Source organism: Narcine bancroftii, chromosome 4 (genome assembly GCF_036971445.1).
Source record: "Narcine bancroftii isolate sNarBan1 chromosome 4, sNarBan1.hap1, whole genome shotgun sequence".
Classification (NCBI taxonomy): Eukaryota; Metazoa; Chordata; class Chondrichthyes; order Torpediniformes; family Narcinidae; genus Narcine; species Narcine bancroftii.
Window position 1 is genome coordinate 196,147,129 of NC_091472.1, and position 27,597 is coordinate 196,174,725.

General features: G+C 42.4%; 1 protein-coding gene across 5 annotated transcripts in view; it reads left to right on the forward strand.

Moving 5' to 3' along the window:
- LOC138761423 (M-phase phosphoprotein 9) overlaps positions 1-27,597 on the forward strand; it is a 226,391-nt gene that overhangs the window by 186,865 nt on the left and 11,929 nt on the right. For 3 of the 5 annotated variants that reach the window (XM_069933516.1, XM_069933517.1, XM_069933518.1), the window contains 5 exons: positions 2,236-2,414; positions 9,639-9,803; positions 13,837-13,957; positions 20,567-20,670; positions 22,160-22,413. In XM_069933516.1, the coding sequence (XP_069789617.1) occupies positions 2,236-2,414; positions 9,639-9,803; positions 13,837-13,957; positions 20,567-20,670; positions 22,160-22,413 (823 nt within the window). Of the gene's footprint in view, positions 1-2,235; positions 2,415-9,638; positions 9,804-13,836; positions 13,958-17,233; positions 17,313-20,566; positions 20,671-22,159; positions 22,414-27,597 lie in introns of those variants that run through there. The other 2 variants (XM_069933520.1, XR_011356317.1) reach the window with 2 other exon arrangements.

The following is a 27,597-nucleotide window of genomic DNA, read 5'->3' on the forward strand; positions in this document are numbered from 1 at the left end:
CTGATCAGAAAAGCATCCTTTCATCACTATCCTCTGCTTCCTATTACCAAGGCAATTTTAGATTCAACTGGAACCAGGATCCCATATGGTTTGATCTTCTTGATCAGCCTACCTAATGCAGGATCTTGACAAATGCCTGACATCTATATAGACAAGGTGAAGTGTCCTGTCTTCATCAATCTTTTTGCTATTTCCTCAAAAATATTCAATCAAATTAATGAAGCAAAATTTCCTTTCTTACAAAGCCATGCCAACTGTCCATGATTAACTCATGCCTTTCCAAACCCAAAATAAAAACCCTTTCTCCATTAATTTCCCTACTACTGTTGTAAGGTTTATTGGTATGAAGTCACCTGGCTTCTCTGCTGACTAATTCAGATTCTAACCTCTCTGTGATAATTAATCTTCAATCCATATTAACTCTTCCTGAGTTCTTGTCTAGTACTCAAGCCTTTTAAGTAGCACCTTTTCAAATGGTTTGAAGTCAAGCATTAATTCTATTTTTCTCTCTCCATGGAAGAGGCCTGATCTTCTGACTAGCTACATGCAGCATATTCTAATTTTATTTTGGATATTCAATGTCCGCATTTTTATATATTTTTACTTGAGGTATACTTCAGCTTTAAGTTGTTAACCCTAAACATTGAAAAATACTTTGATATGTTTCTGGATGTATTATTTTAAGAGATTAATGTAGCTACCCAGGTGTAGCTCACAAATAGTTGAATTATTTAAAAATGAACTAGTGTCAGTAATGGGATCAAGGAGCTGGGCATCTGTTCTGCCATTGAATGAGATCCTGCTGTGAACTTGGCCCTACCTACCTGCCTGTTTCCTTAAATCCTAATTCCTCAATTATTGAAAAATCTAGCTATCTGTGTCTTAAACAGTTGTTAACAAATAGAATTTTATTGTTTCATTATGTAAAAATTTCCAAATTCAGTGCTCCCTGGGAGAAGTAGTTCCTCCTCATCTACTCCTCTGGATCTTGTTGCTATGTCTCTTAATTCTAGAGTCATCTTCCAATGGAAACAATTTCCCTGGTTTCAATCTCTAGAAGATGCTCCCCTCACCCTTTTAAACTTCAATGAATAAAGTCCCAGGCTCCTCGATCTCTCCTCGTAAGCGAACTGCTTCATTTCCACAATCACTCTGATGAGCCTCCTTTGCACTATTTCCAAATTCAATAGATTTTCCCTCAAGTAGGGAGATTAGAGTAGTACGCAGTACTCCAGTGGTGGCCTCGCCAGCACCTTGTACCTTTGCAGCAGAGCACATCCCTGCTCTTAACTTTAATCATCTGAGCAATGAAAAGGCCATTCATCCTATTTGCCTTCATGATTACTTGCCACACCTGCAAACTAGCTTTTTCTGATTCACGTAGAAGTCTCTCGATACAATAGCATACTGTATTTTTTTTTACCATTTAAATAGTAGACCAATTTTCTATATCTTCCTTCCAAAGTGGATGATCTCATATTTACCAACATTGAACTCCATCTGCCAGACCTTTGCCTTATATCTACATCTTTCTACAGACTCTGTGTCCTCTACATAGTTTGCTTTTTCACTCATTTTCATGTTACTTGCAAATTTAGATCAGCTTTAGTTTCTTCAGCAAATTTATAAATGCTGGGAATTTCCATTTATAAATGTAGTGTTTTATGCAGGAACAGAGAGATGCCATCATGGCTAAGTCAGATCACTGTGAGACTTTCTCTTGCAAATTATTTGGTGTTTGGGTTAATTGATCTGATAATCCTATTTCAATTGGAACCATTTGTGTTACTGAGTGTTATTGAAGACCAACTAGATTTTGTCAGGGTTACCCTGCATCAGTGTTCGGTTTAATATAAACTTAATTTCCTTGTTGCAAATTATAACATTTTCTTCAACTGAAGAATTGGAACCAAATCATATTGTGAAAATCCAACAGGGTGAGCAGAATCCAAACAAAATTTGGAAGATAAAGGAAATGCCTTACAAAAGAAACAAGTAGTATATTGTGTTAAATGCCATAATACGCTGGCTGGGTAAGGATTACAGATTTCATTCTCAAAGGATATTGGTGAAACAGATGAGTTTTTGCATTAAATTTCATACTTATTTTTCTCTGAATTTAATTTCCCGAACGGTGAACAAACTCCTTTCTGTGGATCAGAATTTGCCAGCTGGCACAATAACCTGATAGATGTTACTAAGAAAAGGTTATTTCTCTTTTGTTGTTTTGTCCAGGTACCATTCTCCACCAGAAAAAGATCACCCCTGCAGTCGGCAAGATAATTCCAATGGTTTGGAGGAACCTAATCCACCCATTCTAAGAGCCTTAAAACAACTTGATGATAGAAATGTCTCTGAAAGCTGGGGAGTACACATGCCTTTACATGATGTTTCAGGAGCAGGAGATGGGACAAGTAAGGCCCAGGTTATTCTGCTCAGTTGCCATTACCATACTTTATTTGTTGTTGGCAAACTTTATTTGAATTGAAAACTAAATATACTCAGTCATTTTTTTTTGTTTATTGAAATTAAATTTCTTGATGCCATTATATAATTGCATATTATATTACAGTGGCACTTGATCTGTACTTTTTGCAGACTGAATTCCCTTTTACGTTTATCTACTATCATTGTCATACAGTATAAAACAGACCCTTCAGCCCAACTTGTCCATGCCGATAAAGTTGGCATTCTGGGCAAGTCCCATTTACCTGTTTTTGGTCAATATCTTTCTAAGCCTTTCCTATCCATAAATCTGTTCAAATATCTTTTGAATGTTGTTATTTTTGCCGCTTCAACAGTTTCCTCTGGGAGAGGTGAAGTATGTTGGACAGAAGATTGGTAGATGCCAAACCAAGGGAGAAATTTCTAATTTTGGGTAATGTCCCCTCTCTCTTCCTCTGCACTACTTATGCTTTCCCCTGTTTCTCTCCCTTTTACCCTTTTCCAACCCTCCTCCCCTCCTCTTTGGTTCTATCATCTTCCAACCCCACCAGATTCTTCTGCTCTGTCTCCCCTTTCCCCTTCAGCTCTGGTTCCATCTGTTCTCTTTCTCAATATCAACTTTGGCACCTTCACTTGTTTGAGTACCTACTCCTCCCTATATGACCTATTTTTTTTCACATGTTATCTTTGATTTTATTGCCCCTTTCTCCCTTTGTCTGGAATGTGGAGAATGCTCATATATGAGGGCATTTTGAAATCAAGAAAAAGTTGGGTTGGGTCTATTGCGATTATGGTGGCCAAGTCCCCAGTGCTCTACAGGATATATCATCAGTTATTAAAAGAGGCAAATGAAGAGGACCAATGACTAGGGTAAGAAGGGTGATGAAATCCTGCAAAAAGAGTTCAGGGAGTTGGGTTCTAAGTTAAAGAACAGGACCTCCAGGGTTGTGATCTCAGGATTTCTACCTGTGCCATGTAGTAGTGAGGTTAGAAATGGGGGATAATGCCGCTTAATATGTGATGCAGGTAGAAAGGCTTCCATTTTCTGGATCATTGGGTGCCCTTCCAGGGAAGGTGAGACCTATACCAGCATGAAACAAGATAGATTGCAGATGCTCTGATTGTAGTTAAAAACACCAAAATTCTGAAGGAAGTCAGCTGGTCTTTTCACCATCTATAGGAGACAAAGATATATTGCCAACGTTTTGGGCCTTAGCCCTTCTTCAATGAAAAATTAGAAAAGGCAGAAGCAGGATATATCAGAATGTCTCAGAATTCAAACAATGGTGAAGGAATCCAGTTAAACAAAAGGTGTTAATTGGATATGATAAGGGTCTAAGTAGAATTTATCATGTCTGTGCAAAAGGAAACAGGAAATGGAGAGATGACGGGGAAGCAAGGGGGGGGGGGCGCGGGTTTAAAGAAAGCCAGAGAAGTCGATATTAATGCCATCTGGTTGGAGGGTGCCCAGTTGGAAGATGAGGTGTTGTTCCTCCAATTTACCGATGGTCTCAGTCTGGCAGTACATGAGACTATGGACAGACATGTCAGCAAGGGAATGGGATGAAGAATTGAAATGGGTTGCCACTGGGAGATCCATGCTATTGCGACAGATAGAGCCGCTTTAAAACATCTTACTCCTCCTGGACACCTTGTTCTGGCATTCTACCTGCACTGAACCTTTATATTTCCAACTGCTGCTGTGGCATCAACCATATCAACTTCAGTATTCCCCTCACTCATTCCAATCTCACCCCCTTAGAACACCTGGCCCTCCATTCTATCCACACCAATCCAAACATCATCATCAAACCTGCAGACAAGGGTGGTGCTGTTGTGGTCTGGCACACTGACCACTATCTGGCCGAAGCCAGACGACAACTCTCAGATACCTCCTCTTATTACCCCTCCAACAGGACCCCACCAAAACTTAGCAAACCACTGTATTACATACCATCTTTGAACTCATCCAGTCACCTCTCTGGCACAGCCTCCATCCTTATTATTGCTCAACTCTACACTCCTGTTTCTACCTCCTACCCAAGATCCACAAACCCAATTTATCCCAGCAGACCCATCATGTCCACTTGCTCCTGCCCTACTGAATTGATTTCTGCTTACCTTGCCTCTGTTTTGTCCATCCTGGACCAGTCCCTCTCAACCTACATCCTTCACTTCAACAACTTCCAGTTCTCTGAACTCACTCGCCTCTTATTTACCATGGATATCCAATACCTAAACACCTCCCCATTCCTCATACTGAAGGCCTCAAAGCCCTTTGTTTCTTTCTGGACCACCACCACCCTCCTCCAGTTGGCAGAACTTGTCCTCACCCTCAATAATTTTTCCTTTGATTCATCCCTCTTTCTCTAGGTTAAAGGGGTAGCCATGGGCCCCAGCTATGCCTGCCTTTTTGTTGGCTATGTGGAGCATTCCATGCTAAAAATCTACACAGGCAAGGTCCTTCAACTCTTCCTCTGCTACATCGATGACTACTTTGGTGCTGCCTAATGTACCCATGATGTGATCATTGGCTTCATCCACTTTGCTGCCACTTTCCACACTGACCTCAAATTCACCCGGTCCATGTCTTGCACCACTCTCTCTTTCCTCGATCTTTCAGTCTCCATCTCAGGAGACAAACTCTCGACAGACATCTTCTATAAGCCCACCAACTCCCACAGCTACCTTGACTACACCTCCTTCCACCCTGTCCCCTGTAAGGATTCCATTCCATTCTCTTAATTCCTCTGTTTCTGTCACATCAGCACCCAGGATGAGGACTTCCGTGCTAGATCATCAGAGATGTTCTCCTTCTTCAAACAATGTGACTTTCCCTCTACTATCATCAACTTGGTTCTCACCTGCATATCCTCCATTTCCCGCACATCTGCCTAGTCCCCTCTACCCTCAAGCGCAACAAGAACAGAATTCCTCGTCCTCATCTACCACCCACCAGCCTCCGCATCCAATTCATCTTCCTCCACTATTCCCACCATCTACTATGTGATCCCACCACTAGACACATATTCCCCTCTCCTCCTCTCGCTGCCTTCTGCAGGACGGCTCCCTCCATGACTCCCTTGTCCACCCATGACTCCCTTGTCCACCCCTCCCTCCCTACCAATTGACCCCTTGGGACCTACCCCTGTGACATCAGGAGATGCTCCACTTGTGCCCACACCTCCTCCCTCAGCACCATTCAGGGCCCCAAACAGTCCTTCCAAGTGAAGCAACGTTTCACTTGTGAATCTGCAGGGGTCACCTACCACATCCGGTGCTCCTGCTGTGGTCTCTGCATAGGAGAAACTGGAAGCAGACTGGGAGACTGCTTAGTTGAGCACTTTGGTTCTGTCGGCCGCAATAGTGTGGCTCTCCCAGTAGCCACCCATTTCAGTTCTCCATCCTATTCCCTTGCCGACATGTCTGTCCATGATCTCATGTACTGCCAGACAGACACCACCCGTAAATTGGAGGAACAACACCTCTTGTTCCGACTGGGCACCCTCCAACCAGTTGGCTTTAATATCAACTTCTCTGGCTTTCATTAAAACCCCCCCTCCCATCTCCTGCTTTCCCCGTTGTCTCTCTATTTCCTGTCTCCTTTTGCACAGACATGATAAATTCTACCTAGTCCTTTAAGTTACAAAGCAAACCAGCAGCAATAGAAATTCACCAAGAGACGATTACTGTTTTCTTTTAAAACAATATATTTATTTATAATTACTAATAATATAACATCTTAATTAAATTTAGCCCAACTATGCGCCAATATACTTATGTGTGTGCTTGTGTGATACCCAAACCATTAGGCACAATTCTGGGAACTCATTCCCAAAGTTCAGTCTTAGAAATCCTGAGTTGAAACTCAGGGAGAGACTGAGTGATTGAACTTCTGAAAACTCACTAAGCCTTGTTGAGTTTCTTGCTGAAAACTATCCTTTCGGATGAATGGTTGTAACAACACCCCTTTTACTTGCGTAGGTGAAATGAAACAAATGCCTTCTACAATGCTTCCAAAACCCAGGCATGGGTCAGTCGAAATGACCATCACTTTGGTCATGATCTGATGCAGCAATTCTGCTTTCTTTACCCAGATACTGGTCAATCAAATTACCCATCCTTTGGTCACGGTGGTTCAATAATTCCCCTGACAGGGGGAATCAGCTAAATTGTCCATTTCACACAGAGTCACTCTACCGCTGTGTTCATCAGATGGCTGGTCAATAATGAAAATTTCTCTTTCTTTAAGAGTCCTACTCACATGACTCACCATCTGTGTTCACGGATAAATGACCATTGTTCTTTCTCTTCCTCCAGAGTACTTGATGGTGCCACTCAGTCTTTCCACAACTGTGAATGGTTGCAACCTGTACTAACCTTTAAAGTGACAGTCACACTAAAAGAAACGGGAGCACGTAGTACTTATTAAATCCAATTAACACCTTTTGTTGGTCTGGATTCCTCTCCCATTTTTTGAATTCTGAAACTTTTTGATATATCCTGCTTCTGCATTTTCTGATTTTTTTTACTTGAAGAAGGGCTCAGCCCAAAGTGTTGGCAATATATCTTTAACTCCTATGGATGCTGAAAAGACCAGCTGAGTTCCTCCAGCATTTTGGTGTTTTGACCTATACCAGCAGCATGGTTTGCATCTGAACTGCGGGAGGGGGTGGGGGGGGGGGGGAACTAATATCCTTGCAGAAAAATTTAACAGTGCAGCTCTGGGGGGTGTAAATTAGATTTTTAGATGAATGGGAACCAGAGTCCCAGAGCAGATAGTGTAGTGGGGTGGAAAAATAATATGAGAAGCAAAGGGTGGGAGTAATGTTCTGAGGTATGTCTATTTCAATGTAAGGAGTATTGTAGGAAAAGCAGATGAGATTAAAGCTATATAAATAGTCAGGATATCAAGGTTATGGGGAGAAGGCTTGGGAATGGGGCTGAGTGGGAGAATAGATCAGCTCATGATGGAATGGCGGAACAGACCCGATCAGCCAAATGGCTAACTTCTGCTCCTATATCTTATGACCTCATGAATTAGCATGTGAAATCCTGATATTGTGGCCAATAGTGAAACTTCGTTGCAGGAGGGACAGGTCTGGCGGCTCAGTGTTTCATAGAACATAGAACATAAAATAATCTTCCAGAGGAAATCATTGAGGCAAAGCCAATTCTTTAATTTAAGAGGAGGCTGGATATATACATGGATAAGAGGGGATTAGAGGGTTATGGGCAGAGAATAGGCAGGGGGAGCAAGCGGAATTGTTTAAGTGAACCGGTGTGGACTTGTAGGGCCGAGATGGCCTGTTTCCATGCTATAAACTGTTATATGGTTATATGGTTATAACAGCACACCTTCAGTCTGTTTTGCTGATCTATATGGACCTTTAAAAAAATGAAGCGCCCCCCCCTTACCTCATAACCCTCTATTTTTCTTTCATCCATGTGCCTATCTAAGAGTCTCTTAAGTGCACCTATTGTTCCAGCCTCCTCCAACATCCCTGGAGGGTGAACAAAAAATGCAATGGTATATAGATCAGTTACAGATATGAACAGAAAAATGAAAGATCGAGTTTAATCAGGACAAATTTGAGGTGTTACCCTTTGGAAAGTATGCAGTTAATGGTAGGACTCTTAAATACATTGATGTGCTGAGGGTACTGGGGTCCTGGTCCATCACTCATTGAAAATGGCCACACAAATAGATAGGGTGGTAAAGAAGATATGAGGCATGCTTGGCCTCAGTGGGCAAGTCATTGAGTATAAAATTAGGCAGGTCATGTTTCAGCTTGATAAAACTTTGGTTAGGCTACACTTGCAGCACGGTGTGCTATTCTGGTTGCTCCAGAAGAAATCAGGAAGAATCTGGAGTTTTAGAAAGGGTACAGAAGAGGTTTAGAGGCTATGTTATTAGCAGAGATTGGATAATCATTAGTGGTTTTCCATGAAGCAGAGGTTGTGAGGGATGACCTTATAAAAGTTTATAAAATCATAAGTGCCATTAACAGTGTAAATAGTCAGAATCTTTTCCCCAGGGAAAAAGTGTCACACTCTAAGAGAGGCACATTTAAGGTGAGGGGGAGGAAGTTTAAGGGAGATATATAGGGCATATATTTTACACAGAGAGTGGTGGGTGCCTGGAATGGGCTGCAGTAGTTGCAGTGGAAGGAGATACAATAATAGCATTTACAAGCCTTCCAGATGGACATATGAACATGAGGGGATGGAGAAATATTTATCATATGCAAGGATCAGGGTTTTAGTTTGATTTGGACATCGTGTTCCGCACAGACATGAGGGCCAAAGGGCCTGTTCCTGTGCTGTACTGTTCTACGGTCTGTAGGACTCGGGGACCAAGTGACCTGGTGCTCCTATTGTCATGTGTTCTTTGATCTTGATTACTTCAATTTTCTCCGTCCCCGAAGAGGTCATTAACCATAATATAATACAGAAAGTACAATCTTTGGTAGTACTCATCATTACTTTGGACAATACTATCTACACTGGTGACTATACTGTTCTTATTCACTGCCATCATCCTTTTCATTTTAACTTTGCCAGTTGCACCCTTGTACATTCCATCAAATTGAATTTCTTTAGGTAGCATGGTGTTATAGTCAGATTGCTTAGCCTTTCTACAATCTTTGATAATCTATAGTTAAAAGATGTTGCTCCTGTAACATTACCATCTGGATTCTTAACTGCCTGATCCCAAGCAATCCTTAAACTGTGTGTATCATTTGTTGTTTGGACTCATGAGTCAAAGATTATTGTTGCTGGGGACAAAAATGGGCTTTATAAATTCTTGATCCAGAAAAATAGGTAATCTATAGCAGCCATTCTCAATGGGAGCCATACGACCCTCCTGGGGCCACAGCACATTTAAGGGGGACCACGGACTGAAATCATAAAATATTTTTTCTGTTTTTTATATAGTCAGTAGGAAAGAAGTACAGAAAAAAAAACAACTAAACGACCACTTCACAGGGAAGGGAGTTTCTAAACTTTGAGTAAAATCCGGGACTTAGCCAAAAAAAGGTTGAGAATAGCTGATAGACTAATAATGACTTGAATAATTTGCAGGGTCCCCTTCCTCAACTGCCTGTCAGTCAATGAAGAAGTTGTAAAATATACTTCAGAAATGAAACATTTATTGATTAAAGTAGAAATGTTAATTTTTTTGTAAACAGAAGTCTTGAAACGCACACAGACCTTGGGATTTATGGACTCCAGCTGCAGTCGAGTAGACTTGTCCAAGGATCGAACACGATCAAAGGGCAATAGCTCTCCCTCAGGGCAAAGATCATCATCTGTACCTCCTTCAAATAGGAAGTCAACACCCACTTCTACTCCAAGTAAGAATGTTTCTGTAACCCTTTAAAAAGGATTAACTCTTTGTTGACCATATGTAGTTAAATATTTCTACATTTATTAACTTTTCAATAATAACTTTATGACAAGATTTATGACATAAAAATCAAGGTTAGTTGTTGTTAGTAAAACTTTTTATACCCATGCGTCCAATCATTTCCAAATACTGCACATTCTGTTTGATACCTTTTTTTAACCATCGTGCCATCAGTGATGTGGTAGACAAAATAGATGAACCTTGAATTGAACCAAAATATGCCAGGTCTAGAGAAATCAAGACATGATCAGTCAAGTGGATTATTCAAGATGAGGTCATAACACAGCTCTGTAGCATTGGAGTAAAATGTCTTTCGACTCTTGTGCTAAAATACCCTTGCATTTAAGGCAGAGTACTGAAAACCTGTGCTGACCAACTTGCCAAGGTATTCACAAATATCTTCAACATCTCACTCTGGCAGGGCCTGGTACCCACCTGTTTCAAACAGGCCTCAATTGTACCTGTGAGGAAGAAGAGTGTGGTAACCTGCCTAAATGACTACTGGCCAGTGGCAGTAATGAAGTGTTTTAACAGACTGGTGTTGAAGCATATCAGCTCCTGTTTGAGCAGCGACATGGATCTATTCCAATTTACCTACCACAGCAACAGGTCTATGGTAGATGCCATATCACTGCACCTACATGGAACTCTGGAATACCAAGATGGCAAAGATGCATACATCAGGATGCTTTTTATTGACTACAGTTTTTATTGACCCAGTACCCTCAAAACTGATCAGCAAACTCTAAGACCTGGACCTTAATACCCCTCTGTGTAATTGGATCCTGGATTTCCTCACCTCCAGGCCACAATCAGTGGGGATTGGAAAGAACATTTCCTTCACAATCTCCATCTCCTTCACAATCTCCATCTCCTTCACAATCTCCATCAGGGGCTGCATTGTTAAGCCCCTGCTCTACTTGCTTTACACTTATTACTATGTGGCTGGGTATGACAACACTATCTATAATTTGTTGATGAGACTATAGTAGTGGATTGTCTAAAAAGGGGTGATGAGTCAGCATATAGGAGGAAAATTGAAAACTTGACTGAATGGTGTACTAACAACAACTTTGCACTCAACGACACCGAAGTCAAGGAACTGATTGTGGATTTTTGGAAGGGAAAATCAGAGGTGTAAGATCCAGTGATGATTGGGGGATAAGAGGTGGAGAGGGTGAGCAAATTTGAATCCCTGGGAGTCACTATCCTATCGAAATTTTCCTGGACCAAACACACGAATGTCATAATGAAGAAAGCACTTCAACAATTCTACTTCCTCAGGAGTTTGGGAAATTTAGTATGACATTGTAAACCTTAGCAAACTTCTAAAGATGTGGAGTGAAAAATGTGCTGACCAGTTGCATCATGGCTTGGAATGGGGCCTCAAATTCCTCTTAAGTGGAAATCCCTGCTAAAGGTAGTGGGTGCAGCTCAGTACATCACAGGCAAAACTCACCACTGTCGAGAACATTTACAGGGATCGCTGCTGTCAGAGGGCAGCAGCAATCATCGAGGATTCACACCACCCAGGATATGCTCTATTCTCGCTGTTGTCATCAGGAAAGAGGTAGAGGTACTACAAGACTCACACCACCAGGTTCATGAACAGTTGCTATCCATCCACCATCAGACTCCTCAACAACAAACTCAATCAGAGATTCATTTATGGACTCTTTCACACTTCAATGCCATCTTGCCAAAAAAAAGAAAGTACCTTCAGAGATAGCAGGTAGTCGAGGATCACTCTGCCTTAACAATTTAGTCACCTCCACCACCATAATAGCCACCATACCTGCTGCCTCCGCACCCACTACCACTCGTTTGTGTATGTTGTCCACTGGTGGGAAGACCTGCAGATGCCCAATCCAAGCATGAGCTCCTGTATCTAGGTGCCTGCTCTCTCTTTCCTGTTCCCACACTGACCTATGTCCTGTGTGACCTCAAATTTGCATTTGGCCTCACCCTGACATTGAGTAGCAGCACCTCCTATTTTGCCTGTGTATGAATGTTCTCTCATTTCAAATAACCTGCTCTTCCTTGATCCCTTTCTTGCTCTTCCTTCACCTAGATTCTCACACACACCCTTTACTTTCCTACTCTCTTAGCCCCCTGTTGTCTTCTTAATCTGCCTACCACCCACATCCCTATGCTCCTTCCCAGTGTTCTTCATCAAGTGGTTCCACCTATCTTCTTTAGCAGCCATCTCCATCTTCACCCTCATACCTCCTTCCTAGCCTCTACCTCGACCCAAATGCCCCATCTGTCTTTCTTTGTCCTTTTTGTCTGCTTCCACCTATCACTCTCCTGTCTTTTCTCTCCCAGCTCCACCTCTCTTGTTTTCTCACTTGGCTCCATTTGTTTCTCATATTTCACCCCTGCTCATCTTCTTACCTATCTCCAATTCCTACTTGTCTGCCTCCTCCTCTCTTTAATGTTGCATTGTCTTTCTTTTCCTTTCTCAGTTTTGAAGCTTGTTTTCAACCTGAAAAGTTAACTGTCCATTTCCTTCAGCTTTTATGAATAGAATAGAAAAGGCAGCTCTACTTATGGAAGACTCAAGTTACATGGGAACGAAGACAAATCAAAAGGTGTATGGTGCTTTCCATGCCCACTTTACTTTATGCCTGTGAGGTATGCCAGACAACTTAACCATTTCCACATGACCAATTTATCTTAAATAAACCACCGCAATTCTTTGAAAGAATCACAGATCAGATGGGTGGACACAGAGTTTAATACATTTTGGAAGAATGTCTAATGAAGGATACAGAGTGCTGACTTAAGGACAAACATAAAGAGATTCAAAGACTGAAGACATGCTTCACAAGAACAACAACAAACATTGGATTGTTCTGTGTACCTGTGTAACAAGCATTGCTTCAGATGAGGAAGCTAGAATGGAGGAAGCAAAGAGAAAAGAGAATCTTGAAAATAAAGGACAACTCATCCCTGCACCTCTGTTGTTAAAAGGAAAGGAACATTTGAACCCAGATTGGTCTAATCAACTATCTTTGTACACATTGTAACACCAATGACTAGATATAATGATCTGAATGCTGGAATCTGGGGCAAAAAAAAACAAACTGTTGCAGGAACTCAACATTTGTGGGGATGATGCAGGTTCTTGAACTGAAGTGGTGACCATCTCTCTCTCCTCAGATGCTAAGTTTCTCTAGCAGTTTATTTTTTGATATTTATATATTATCCATTTTTTAAAAAATTTTTTAAAGATTCCTTTTTTTCTTTTTGTTTTTTGTCCAATCCACTATTTACTACCTTCAACACCTTGAGGATCATAACTTGTTGACTTGACTTAATCATATGATGATTTTATATAGCACTTCTTTACAAACAGATCGCAGCAATTTCACAACCGTTGGTGAAAGACTAACTGACTTTGGTTTTCTTGCAGTCTATTTCAGAATTTAATGAATTCTAAAAAATCACAATTGAATTCATTTCTCTAGGCTCCTCTTTTATTAGAATCACTGATGCTGTTCCAGGGGATTTTATAGCTCCTAGTTTATTTAATGTCTATATTCACCTTTTCTCCTTAGTAAATTTCTTACTTTTATGAAACTCTTGATTTTACCAGATCTGCTAAGTTAGAAGAGTGTTCTACTGTGAAGAGAAATACAAAATATATAATGCCAATTCCAATTTCTTATTCCTTATTTTAATTTCTCTGTTTTTGGACCCAATAGCAATTACTGCTATTTCTTGATTTTTCATCTGTAGGATTTATTCACAGTTTAGGAACAAGCCAGTGAAACACCCAACTCCTCCTACCTTAATAACATGATTTAACCTTTGTTTCCTTCTTGCCTTTCCTTCCTAATTTTAAAATCCTGCATGTGAAAAAGAATTCAGCATTTGTCTCTGTAGGGCCCATGAAATGTAAATACTCAGAGATTGCAGACCCCAGCCAATAAATGACTTTTTATTATTCCAATTATTATTTTTCCCCTCTTTGCTAGCCAAACAAAACACTTTGCTAACATCATTGTCAGCCAAGTCAAGTCCAAAGCGCTGCCCTAAGGAAAACTTATCCCCTGGATTTAATCACCTCCTTGGTAAAGAAGAAAAGACAATGACAAGGTAACAAATACTGTGTATGTGTGTTTGTCAATGTGGTGAGAGCTCTCATTCTCAGAGCTTCAAATTCTCCAAGTCATTTCTTGTCAGTAGGAAACAGAAATTTCTACATCAAAATTAAAAATCTATTTTGTGACATGCAAATTGATTTGCATAACCTTTCCATTATTGAATTGCAAATTTTTCCTCCAGCTCAACTGTAGATCATTTGATTAAAAAATAACTTTTGACTCAAGTGATTTTTGTATGAGTTTGGTTTTGAATGACATTTTTGTTTTGTGCATTGCTCTTGTAGAACTGGGAGGTACTTCTATGCTATATTTAACCACAAATACTTTGCTTTGGAACTGGTTCATTGGGACCTGCTTCACTTGTAAAGGGAGGGAACATATCCTAGCAAATCATATAACCTTAGGTTGTGGAAGAGGCTGTGAACTAACATGTGGGTGGTGTGTTGAGTATTCTGGTGAACTGAAATTGACAAAAACTGAGAAGTCAAAGCACTGGGGCAAGGTAGCAAAACAATAACCAGGAAAGATAAGTACATACAAACATGTATGTACTTTGCCAGAACAAGGGCAAAGGGCAAAATTAAATCTGTAGATTCTCTATCTATATGTCACACAACATGTAAAACAAGATAGGTGAATTAATGACACACAGAAAAAATAGGTACCTGCTCATACTTGTTATAGAGACATAGTTGCAAAGTGATCGAAATTAGGAATTAATTATTCCAAGACACTTTTTCAGAAGAGATGAGCAAAATGAAAATGGAGGTGGGATAACCTTGATAACATAAATGGCATAAAGATAATAAAAGAGTCTCAGATGAGAAAATAAGTTGATTGAATCCGTTTAGGGGGAGCTAAGAAACAGTAAAATAAAATGTGAGTGAGATTTGGCTAAAGATCCAAAAAAGTGGACGTGAATATCAGGAAATTGGTGCTGGTAATACTGTGCCTGTCCCTCAGGGTGCCTCACAAAATGAAGGACGAATGATCTAGTAGACTGCATGAGGCCTGCAGCACTGCCCTCCAATTAAACTAAAGGAGCATAACTAGCCTATCAAGGAAAGCAGATTGAAAATGCACCAATCAGCACTGAGGGGGCTTTGACCACGCCCCTCATCTTGAGAATGTGAGCCCAATAAAGATCAGTGTTAACACACTCAACTGGGGTTCATGTTATTTCCGGGAATAGCGTGTTTTTTATGAGCTAACCTGAATACAGCTATAACCTCTCCTGCACTATAGGTTCTGCAGAGCCATAGCTTGTAGCAGCTAGCTACAATACCACAATTATTGGGGGACATTAAGCTAACCAAATGACCAAGCTTCAGGCAATTTTAAATGTAGTATTGTAAAATATGGTGATGATCTGACTATCAATGGCTCATTAAGAAGGAATGAACATAATATGACAGCAATTTATATTTAAAAAATTGAAATATTTAGTTCAATATGAAGCCTAAGTCTGAATAAAGAAAACTACAAAAAGCATGATGTAAAATCTTCTGTGGTTGCTTGGGAATCTGCATGAATAGATATGACAGCAAACAAGGAATAGCTAATCTTTAAAGTGTTAAGGCAAAAATTAAAAAAAAACATGTATTAATTTTTAAATTTAAAAAATAATTAAGAACCAAGATATTTCTAAGGAACAGAAAACTAAAATAAATAGACAGGCAAGAAATATGAAAACAGCTTGTGGAAGATTCTTCTTTTTTCTTCTTTGGCTTGGCTTCGCGGACGAAGATTTATGGAGGGGTATGTCCACATCTGCTGCAGGCTCGTTGGTGACTGACAAGTCCGATGCGGGACAGGCAGGCACGGTTGCAGCGATTGCAAGGGAAAATTGGTTGGTTGGGGTTGGGTGTTGGTTTTTTCCTCCTTTGTCTTTTGTCAGTGAGGTGGGCTCTGTGGTCTTCTTCAAAGGAGGTTGCTGCCCGCAAAACTGTGAGGTGCCAAGATGCACGGTTGGAGGTGATATCAGCCCACTGGTGGTGGTCAATGTGGCAGGTACCAAGAGATTTCTTTAAGCAGTCCTTGTACCTCTTCTTTGGTGCACCTCTGTCTCGGTGGCCAGTGGAGAGCTCGCCATATAACACGATCTTGGTCTGGAGACATGACCCACCCAGTGCAGTTGGGTCTTCAGCAGCGTGGATTCGATGCTTGCGGACTCTGCCAGCTCGAGTACTTCGACGTTGGTGATGAAGTCACTCCAATGAATGTTGAGGATGGAGTGGAGACAGCGCTGATGGAAGTGTTCTAGGAGCCGTAGGTGATGCCGGTAGAGGACCCATGATTCGGAGCCGAACAGGAGCGTGGGTATGACAACGGCTCTGTACACGCTGATCTTTGTGTGTTTCTTCAGGTGGTTGTTTTTCCAGACTCTTTTGTGTAGTCTTCCAAAGGCGCTATTTACCTTGGCGAATCTGTTGTCTATCTTGTTGTCGATCCTTGCATCAGATGAAATGGTGCAGCCGAGGTAGGTAAACTGGTTGACCGTTTTGAGTTCTGTGTGCCCGATGGAGAGCTGATGGAGGACCTCAGTTTTCTTCAGCCTGACTTCCAGGCCAAACATTTTGGCAGTTTCCGCAAAACAGGACATCATGCACAGGAGAGCTGGTTCTGAATGGGCAACTAAAGCGGCATCGTCTGCAAAGAGTAGTTCATGGACAAGTTGCTCTTGTGTCTTGGTGTGAGCTTGCAGGCGCCTCAGATTGAAGAGACTGCCATCCGTGCGGTACCGGATGTAAACAGCGCCTTCATTGTTGAGGTCTTTCATGGCTTGTTTCAGCATCATGCTGAAGAAGATAGTAAAGAGGGTTGGTGCGAGGATGCAGTCTTGCTTCACGCCGTTGTCAATGGAGAAGGATTCAGAGAGCTCATTGCTGTATCTGACCCGACCTTGTTGGTTTTCATGCAGTTGGATAACCATGTTGAGGAACTTGGGGGGGGATCTGAGGCACTCTAGTATTTGCCAAAGCCCTTTCCTGCTCACGGTGTCGAAGGCTTTGGTGAGGTCAACAAAGGTGATGTAGAGTCCTTTGTTTTGTTCTCTGCACTTTTCTTGAAGCTGTCTGAGGGCAAAGACCATGTCAGTAGTTCCTCTGTTTGCGCGAAAGCCACACTGTGATTCTGGGAGGACATTTTCGGCGACACTAGATATTAGTCTATTAAGGAGAATCCTAGCGAAGATTTTGCCTGCAATGGAGAGCAGCGTGATTCCCCTGTAGTTTGAGCAGTCTAATTTCTCGCCTTTGTTTTTGTACAGGGTGATGATGATGGCATCACAAAGGTCCTGAGGCAGCTTTCCTTGGTCCCAGCAGAGCATGAAAAGCTCATGCAGTTTGGTATGCAGAATTTTGCCGCCAGCCTTCCAGACCTCTGGGGGGGATTCCATCCATACCTGCTGCTTTGCCACTTTTCAGTTGTTCAATTGTCTTATATGTCTCTTCCCGGGTAAGGACCTCATCCAGCACTAGACTCAAGGGTTGTTGAGGGAGCTGGAGCAGGGTGGATTCTTGGACTGAGCAGTTGGCACTGAAAAGAGATTGGAAGTGTTCTGACCATTGATTGAGAATGGAGATCTTGTCGCTGAGGAGGACTTCTCCATCTGAGCTGCGCAGAGGGCTTTGGACTTGGGGTGAGGGGCCGTACACAGCTTTTACTCATAAAAACCCCTGAAGTCGCCAATGTCGGCGCTAAGCTGGGTTCGTTTGGCGAGGCTAGTCCACCACTCATTTTGGATCTCCCAGAGTTTGCGCTGAAGATGGGTGCATGCGAGACGGAAGGCTCGTTTTTTCTCGGGCCAGGAAGGCTTTGCAAGGTGAGCCTGGTGTGCAGATCACTTCTTTGCCAGCAGCTCCTAGATTTTCTGGTTGTTTTCGTCAGACCAGTCCTTGTTTTTCCTGGAGGAGTAGCCCAGTACCTCTTCAGTGGATTGCAGTATGGCTGTTTTCAGCTGATCCCAGAGGGTTTCAGGAGACGTGTCCGTGAGACAGTTTGCATCCTCAAGCTTTGCTTGGAGGTTTGCCTGGAAGTTTCCTTTCACTTCGTCTGACTGCAAGTTTCCAACATTGAACCTCTTTCTGGGGGCTCCACTGTTCTTGAACTTTGGCTTGAAGTGAAGGTTGAGCCTGCAGCGAACAAGCCGGTGGTCAGTGTGGCATTCCGCGCTGGGCATGACTCTGGTGTGGAGCACATCTCGTTTGTCTCTTCCTCGCACCAGAACGTAGTCCAGGAGGTGCCAGTGTTTGGATCGGGGATGCATCCAGGTACTCTTCAGGCTGTCTCTCTGCTGGAAAAGGGTGTTAGTAATGACAAGCCGCTGTTCTGCTGTTCTCCAACAGGAGGCGCCCGTTGTCATTGTACTTTCCGACACCATGCTTGCCAAGGATTCCTGGCCAGGTTTCTGAGTCTTTGCCGACGTGAGCGTTGAAGTTGCCAAGGATGACAACCTTGTTGGCTGTAGGGGTGCGTTGGATGAGGTTGCGCAGATCAGTGTAGAACTTGTCTTTTTCTGCTGGTTCCGCCTGAAGGGTTGGAGCATAGACACTGATGAGAGTGATGCGTCGCTTGTTTTGAAGGGGGAGTCGCGTGGACATGATCCGGTCAGAGTGGCCTGCCAGGAGGTTTTCAAGTTTGGAGGCAATGGAGTTCTTGACCATGAAGCCAACACTAGATAGGCGTCGTTCAGCCTGAGGCTTCCCAGACCAGTAGAGTGTGTAGCCTGCGCCGTGTTCTTGGAGGCTGCCTACATCTGCAAGGTGGACCGCTGAGAGCGGCTATGTCGATGTCGAGTCTGAGGAGTTCATGTGTGATGAGGGCAGACCGACGTTCAGGTCGGTGGCTGTCAGCCTTGTCTAGCATGGTTCTGATGTTCCAGCATGCTAGCTTGAGTTTATGTGCATCTTTTGAGGGGGAGGACGTGAACATGTCCTCGGGCCTTTTTACAGATTCTATGGATCCTTAAAAAGGAGAGGAAAAAATGTAAAAAATCTGGACCCCTAAAATTCTGTCTTCATTGGTAAAGATACACAAAACCTCTCTGAAATAGTAGAGGTCTACAGTGAACAGTTAAGAAAATTGGCATTAGTTTAAACATTTTTTCTGAGATCCTGATATAATATTGGCAAACCTGATGACTTACATCTTAGTGTTTTGAAAGAAGTGGAATTGGAAATAATGGATGCACTGGTTAACATCAAACTGATTTTAGAACATTTTACCAATTGAAAAGTGTCAAATGTAACTCTTCCATTAAAGAATGAATGGAGAAAAATTGTGGGCTTACCTTGAAATCAGTTATTGAGAATGTGATAATAGATTATGCAGTCATCTTAGATTTATGAAAGAGAAATTGTATTTGACATATCACTTGTAATTTTTTTTGAGACTGTAACTAGCAGGTAAGGTTAAAGGTGAACTAGTTGTTTGGACTTTTAGAAGGAAGTATAGTGATGAGAATACAAGATTAGAAACAGAATTTAAAAAATGGAGACAAGAAATAATTTTGTCCTTTTCAGGTTGGTAGGTTGTGACAAGTGGAGTGTTGCAGAGATTGGTGCAGTGGTTTCAGCTGTATCAGTGATTTGGATGAAGTATCAGGTTAGAATATATAATTGAAAGTTGGGTGAGGCTGCAGGGAGGATGCAGAGGTTTCAGAACCCATTGAAATTACAAGAAAGGGCATAGATTTATAGTTACAGCCCTTTAGCCCCTGTAAGATGCCTATTTGTACTAGTCCTGTTGTTGACTATTCTTTTTTTCTTTGTAGATACCTGGAGAGTTCCTCCAGCTTCTCATTGATCTATCAACCTTTCACGCTCCCACTTTCCCAATTTTCCCTTTTGATCTAGAATATATTGCAACCTTCTTCATTGTCCACTTCCACCAATTTCGCTGTCATTTGAAAATTTACTAATCATGCCATATGAATGCTCTTTCTAATCCTAAATTTATGTGATGAACAAAGCAGAATCCAGTGGTGTTACACTAGTTACAGGTCTCCAATCTCCAATCAAGAGCAACCCTCCACTCTAATCATAATCATACAGTGCAGAAATATACATTTAGGACCACCTGTGCATTGCAGCCTATCAAGTATCAAATTACACTAATCCCGCTAACCAGTACTTGGACCGTAGCCTTCCATGCTTTAGTGATTCAAGTGTTGAATAAAATACCTTTTAAATGTTGTGAAACTCTGCTCCACCTCTCCAGGTAGTGCATTGCAGATTCCAAACACTCCATAGTTTATTCCCCCTCCCCACACAGATAACCTGTAATGTTCTTCTCACAATTCTAAGCTTTCTGGTTTGTGCATCTCAGGTAAAGAGTTCTGACTATCCACCTTAACAATGCCTCTCATAATTTAGTGTACCTCTATCAACACCCTTTGACCTCCTCTGCTCCAGAGATAACAGACCTAGCCTATCAAGTCTCTCCTCAGACCTGGACCATTTCATTCCAGGCAACATCCTTGTAAATCTGTTTGTCACCCTCTCAGTGCCATCACATGGAATACTCTGGTTATAAACAACAATGCTTTTTATATAAAAATAATTATGGAACCATCCTCTGTAACAAATTATTTTATTTTTAGGTTTGATGTCAACTTGGATGAAGTCGACCTTACAGATACTGTCCTTTCTTGCAGTTCAAGCCCAAGAAAAAGACTTCAGTTCTTTCCTCTGGAAAATACAGAATGTAAATATGTGCAAAATAACAGTCAAAGGGGGGGACTGTGTTCAGGCAGGCCATCATGACTATCGATAATAATCCCACTTGTCTGCATTAATTCAATCACTCTGTGCCCCACTAATTTAACTACATGTCCAGTTGCCTCTTGAATGTTATTACAGTTCCTGCCTCCACCACCTCTGGAAGCTTATTCCAGATTTCAAGTGCAATTTTTGTGAGAAAAATTACCCCTCGTAACCCCTTCAAATGTCCTTTGGCTTAAACTTGTGCCCTCTAGTTTTAGACACCTATACCTTGGGGTGAGGAAACTCTGGCTGCCTAGCCTTTCTGTGTCTCACACAATTTTATATAATTCTATCATGTTTCCTTTGCTCCGGGGAAAATAAGCCTAGCCTATACAATCTTTTTATAAAGCAAATCTTCCAATCCAGGAAACACCTTTATGAATCTCTTCTACACTTTCTCCAGCTTAATCATATCTTTCATGTGTGAAAATTAGAACTGCACACAGTATTCCAAGTGTAGCCTAATTAATGACTTGTGCGACTTACATGACGCCCAACTCTGTATTCAGTGCCTCAGCTGTTGCAGGCAGGCATGCATGCATTCATCACTCTATGTAACTGTACCACTTTCTGGGAAGTATGGCTCCCTTCAACATCTTTGCCCTGGACTATGTCATTCACTATGTCCTGTCCAGATTTAACGTCTCATAATGAAACACTGCACTTCAACATTCAAGATTCCCTTACTGTCATGTAATAGTACAGAACATGTAATATTACACAAAATTCTCTTCTGCCTGCTATAAGGCAGACAGAGTCATCATTAATGTTGCCTGGCACACATTACAGTAAGAGAAAAAGATAAATTAAAGAGAGTCTTCTCAAGGGTCACTGAGTGTCCATGGATTCACCTCCAGTGCTCCTGCAACCTCTGAACCTGCCCAGGCTCCTGTTTGATTCATTGACAACATAAGCTCTCGATCCAAACCTCTGACATGATCATGAAGCCTTCAGCGCCCGAGACCCTTTGAGTGCCCTCCCTACTCTCTCAAATCCCGGCTCCGATACTTGGTTCCCATGAGCCAGTCTCCTGCAGCCCATACAGATTCCCCAACTGCAATTTGCCCATAGACTGTGCATGTCCCTCAGCCGCTGAGGCCCTCTCTGGTTTGCTGCCATCATCACCTTCTCTTTAGGGTTGTCTCAATTGCTTCTTGTAATTGTTTGAGTTAAATTCCATCAGTCCACTTTCCCAGTTGATCTAGCTACTCAGACAACCATCTACATTCTTGTCCAAATTGTTAATATAGATGACAAACAAGGAATGACCCAACACCAATCCTTGCACCACAGGCCAACAATCTGAAAAAACAACCATCCACTACCACCATCTGCATCCAACCACCAAGCAAATTTTGTATCCAGTTGAGGAATGTTTGAGAAGAGATAATTAACTGCTCATTTGACACTATGAAACTTTTTATTTTCAGCAAGGCAAAATTCAAGGTATCAGGTCGATACGTTTCAACATGCATTGCCTTCTGATTCTGTACTAAATGTGGTTAATCTGGGGTCTGTCAGTAGTTGGCCAGCTTTGAAAGACAAGACAATAACTTCTCAGAAAGAGAAGAAATATCTACCACTACAAACTCCCTATGAGACCGAGCTGACATATAAAGCAAGGAAGGAAGCTTTGGGAGAAACGGAAAAACTCTTTGATGCACTTACACAAGAAAAGCAACAGGTAATGAAGCAACAAGCAATTTGTGCCTATGTAAAGGCCAAGTTTAATTAAAGCTTTGCTTAAGACCAATTACCGTATATCTGGGATTGAAAAAGCAAAAGAGTATGGGTCAGTCTCCTCTCAGTATTTTTTTTCAGTTTTATTTTTTTTTCCTGTCGTTGAGTTTATAAATAACAGCTTTAAGGCCAAAAAGCTCTTGAGATACTTTAAAATGCAGCCAGTTCCCACTGGAGCACCTGAACAGCAGGATTTCAGCACATATGGATTATTAAATGAATTTCTTTTAGCTGAGTAACGATTCTACAGCATTGGTCATGTGTTTGGTTACTATTTGGATTTTATTCTGCTCGGTCAAAATGATGATTGGCCAGACCTTTCCTGAATAAACTGAGAAACAAAGTTGATCTATTAGTAATTATGACAGAGAATTTTCTGCACTTTGATATTGGATCGTGTGATTAAAAGCGATCAAAAACATTTTGAATAACATGGATAAGTTCATTGCTTTGGATTCATTTTTTTTCATAGTCCTAATAATATAACATATGGTTGGTGTAGTGGTTAGTGCAACGCCTTTACATCACAACTGATCAGAAATTAGGTTTGAATCCTGCGCTTTCTGTAAGGAGTTTGTACGTTCTCCCCGTGTCTGTGTGGATTTTCTCTGGGGGCTCTGGTTTCCTTCCACCATTCAAAAACATACCAGGGGTGTAGGTTAATTGGGTGTAAATTGAGCAGGATGGACTTGTAGGTTGAAATGGTCTGTTACTGTGCTGTATGTATGTGTGTATGTCTAAATTTAAAAAAATTAAATTTATAACCAGGTGGAAGCAGGAAATATAGTAGTAGCATTTAAAAGGCTTCTAAATAGAAGGGGATGGAGGGATGTTTATCAAATGCAAGGAGCAGAGTTTTAGTTTGATTTGGACATCATGTTTGGCATAGATACAGGGGCTGATGGGCCTGTTTCTCTGCTGTACTGTTTAATGTTCTAACCCTTCAGGCCATGACCATGTCCATCAATACTAATCCATTCTTTACAGCTCTTTGCTCATAACATTGTATGATTTGGCTATTCAAATCTTCCTAGATTCTTGTATGTTGCAAGAGTCTCCTTCTACATCACTTTCCTCAAACAGTGAATTCAGATTCCAACAAGTTCCTCAGATATCCTCTAACAGCCCTTTAAAGTTTCCCTATGACTTTACACCCTTCTACCATGGAGAACATTTTCTTACCATTTAACTTACCTATGCTCTTCATCTCAACCAGATAGCTGAGTTGACCTCCTGCTCCATGTAAAACAAACCAGTCCCTCCTCATAACAGAAATGTTCTAGCCCTGACAAGCTCAAATAAAGAGAAAATGCTGGAAATATTCAATAGCACAGACCACATCTGTGGGAGTTGAAACCGAGTAATGTTTCAGGTTAAAGATCCTTTGTCAGAACTGAAAAGATGGTCATTAAGACTATAAGATGTAGGAGCAAAATTAGGTCATTAGATCAAAGTCTGCTCTGTCATTCAAATCATGACTGATATATTTTCCTCTCAGCCTTCTCCCCTAACTTTTGACACCCTTACTATTCAAGAACCTATCAACATTTACTTTAAATAGACCCAATGACTTATTGCCACATGCAGCTGCAGAGGCTAGCTGAAGAAATTTCTCCTCATTTCTGTTCTAAAGGGATGTCCTTTTATTCTGAGGCTGTGCCCTCTGGTCCTATTCTCTTCCTCTACCAGAAACATCTCTCTCCACTCAATCCAGGCTTTTCAATATGTGGTAGATTTCAATGAAATCCTCCTCATCCTAACCTCTGGTTAATACAGGCCCAGAGCTATCAAACGTTAACCTTCTCATCTCTGGAATAATTCTCATAAACCTCCTCTGGACCATCTCCATTGCTATCACATCCTGTATATGGTGGGCAAAACTGTTCACGATACACCAAATGTGGTCTGCCAACACCTTATAAAGCCTCAGCATTACATCTTTTATATTCCAGTCTTCTCAAAACTGCTAACTTTGCATACTACTGACTTAACCTGCAAGTTAAACTTAAGGGAATCCTGCACTAGAACTCCCAAGTCCCTTTGGACCTCTGTTTTCTGAATTATCTCCCCATTTAGAAAATAGTTGACACCTTTATTCCTTCCACCAAAGTGCATGACCATATGCTTCCCTACACTGCTTGCATAAGCTGGAGGGAGGATGGGAAGGGCAAGGTTTATGATAGGGTAAAACCTGGGAAATTGTAGAAATATTAAATGATTAAAATGGATGAAAATCTGACAATTAGGATATAATGTGGGGAAAATGTGAAGCTGTAATTTTGTCAGATAGTATCTCAATGGAAAGAGATTGTAGATCTCCAGGATGCAGAGGAATCTGGGTGTTTTAAATGCTTGTATGGAAATCGAACAAGTCAGTGGGAAAGCTAACAGAATGATAGGTTTATGCCGGGGAATTGACTTTATAGGGTATTAAGGAAACTACATTGATGATACTGTAGTCAGTGCAGCAAATGAAAGAAAAGCCATATGGAAGCTGTGAGTCAGCTGAACCAACCAACTGACTTTACTGGAACTCTCTGAGAGCTTATCAGCATGACCCCCATGATCCTTTGCAGGCCTCCCCACGCCCCCCCTCCCCCCCATCTCCCACCGGGACCATTGTAACGTCAGCCTGCACCTCCATGACCTGGTTCGCTTGTGGATCAGTACAGCCCACAATATGATTCTTCCTCACCACCTGCCCCAGAACCGGTGTTTGGATGTGATGAGTCCACAGTTCATAAACAGATCATATGTTTGGGAGGCCGACCTCTCCACCTTGGGGCCAGAACAGTTACTGGTTGGTCGAGGTCAAGGTGTGCTGGTTTGAGGCGGTCGACTGTGAATGTTTCCTGCTTAACCCTATTGTCCAAAAGGCACGTAGTCCTGTTGATTTGGATCACCTTGTATAGATCCTTGTATGGGTGCTGAAGGAACATTCGGTGCATGTCTCTCCTTATGATGATGTATTTGCAATCTTCAAGATCCTTTGGGATGTAGAATGGAGTCTGGACCGTGATGTGAGGTTGGGACCAGAGTCAGGGTGCTCACCTTTTTGTGAAGTCACTTTAGAAGCACCATAGGTGTTTCCTCCTGGCTGTGAGTTGCTGGCACAAACTCTCCTGGGGCTGTCAGCAGGGCCCCATAGACAAGCTCAGTGGAGGACATGGCCAAATCCTCCTTCGGCGCTGAGTGGATGCCAAGGAGCATCCAAGGCAGCTCGTCCACCCAATCCGGGCCTCAGAGCTGCACCATGAGGATGACTTTAAATGCTAATGGAACCTTTTCACCATACCCTTAGGCAGCAGGTGGTAGGCCATGGTGTGATGTAACTGGGTCCCTAGGAGCTGTGCAAGCGCTGCTCATAGACTGGACGTAAACTGTGCCCCCGTCCATCGTAATATTGGAATAAAGGCTGAATCGAGCTATCCAGTTGGCGATGAGGGCCCCTGGTGCAGGATGTCATGGAAGTGTCCGAGAGCGGGACAGCTTCCAGCCATCTAGTGAACCTGTCCACCATTGTGAACAGGTACGTTGTACCTCTGGAAACCAGCAACGGCCTGACGATGTCCATGTAGACATGGGCAAATTGTCTGTGTGTCAGCAGGAAAGAATGAAGAGGGGCTTTCTTGTGCCTTGGATGTCTGATAGTGTAGGCAAGTTCTAGTCCAGTGGCTGACCTGTTTGTGAAGGCTATGCTACATGAATATGTCTGCATCCAGTTGAGTTGTTGCCTGGATGGATGGGTGAGCCAACCCATGTAGCGTGTCAAAGATGCAATGCCTCCATATGACAGGAACAATGGGCCTAGGTCAGTTGCCGGATACGTTGTAGAGAATTGTGGCTTTGGATGGCCCGAAACGCATGTCTTCCAGGTGTAGCTCTGAGACTGCAGTGTGGTAGGCTGGTATCTTGCTATCCTGCTGCTGGGCTGTGAGTGCTGTATAGTCAATTCTGGGGCATAGGGAGTGCAGGAGCATCAGCCACAAGGTTATTCTTGCTGGAAATGTACTTGATAGCCATCGTGTACTCTGGGATACAAGAGAAATGACGCTGCTACCTTGCTGACCACTTTGACGAAGGCAAAAGTGATGGGCTTGTGATCGATGAAGCCCGTGAAAACCCATCCTTCCAAGAAATAGCGGAAATGGCATACAGCGAGGTGGAGAGCGAGCAACTCCTTGTCGAATGCACTATACTTCTGCTCGTGGGGCTGCAGGTGCCTGCTGAAGAAAGCGAGCGGTCTCCAATGTCCATCAATCAGTGCTCTAGGATGCTGCCAACGGCTGTGTTGGATGTGTCAACTGCGACGGCAGTGGGCACATCAATGCACCGATGCACTAGAAGGGTGGTGTTGGGCAGTGGGTCTTTGGCAAGATTAAAAGCTGCTGTAGACTCCATGTCCCAGCTGAGTTCTTTTGTCTGACCAGGCAGGAGCTTGAAAAGAGGTCGCATGATCCTGGCTGCTGACGGCAGGAAGTGATGGTAGAAGTTGACCATCCTAACGAACTCCTGCAAATTATTGACCGTAGTTGGCTTGGCGAACTTATGAATGGCTTCATCTTTTGACGGAAGAGGGACGGACTACAGTGCAGTGAACAATGAAATCAATGGCCGTCAGGCTGAACTGACATTTCGCTGGGTTGATGGGTAGGCTGTAGTCACTCAGTTGCTGGCATAGCAAATGCAGGTGTATTAGGTGCTCCTGTCGCAAACGACTGGTCTAGGTAGATAAAAATGAAATTCAGGCCGCACCCCACCAAGTCCATGAGTCTCTGGAAAGTCTGTGCTGTGTTTTTGAGGCTGAATGGCATGTGGAGGAACTTGAAAAGGTCGAACAGAGTGATGAGGCTGTCTTGGGGATGTAGCTGGGGTGCATGGGGATCTGGTGGTACTCCCAGACCAGGTTGATTTTTGAGAAGATCCTCACTCCATGCAGATTGGCTGTAAAGTTCTGGATGTGGGGAACCAGGTACCGTTAGGCTGTCATGGCGTCATTGAGCCGACAGTAGTCCCCACAAGGTCTCTGTCCCCCAGAGAACTTCAGCACCATGTGTAGAGGAGAGGCCCATGGACTGTTCGGCCAAACGATTCCCATCTCCTCCATCTTCCTGAATTCTTCCTTGGC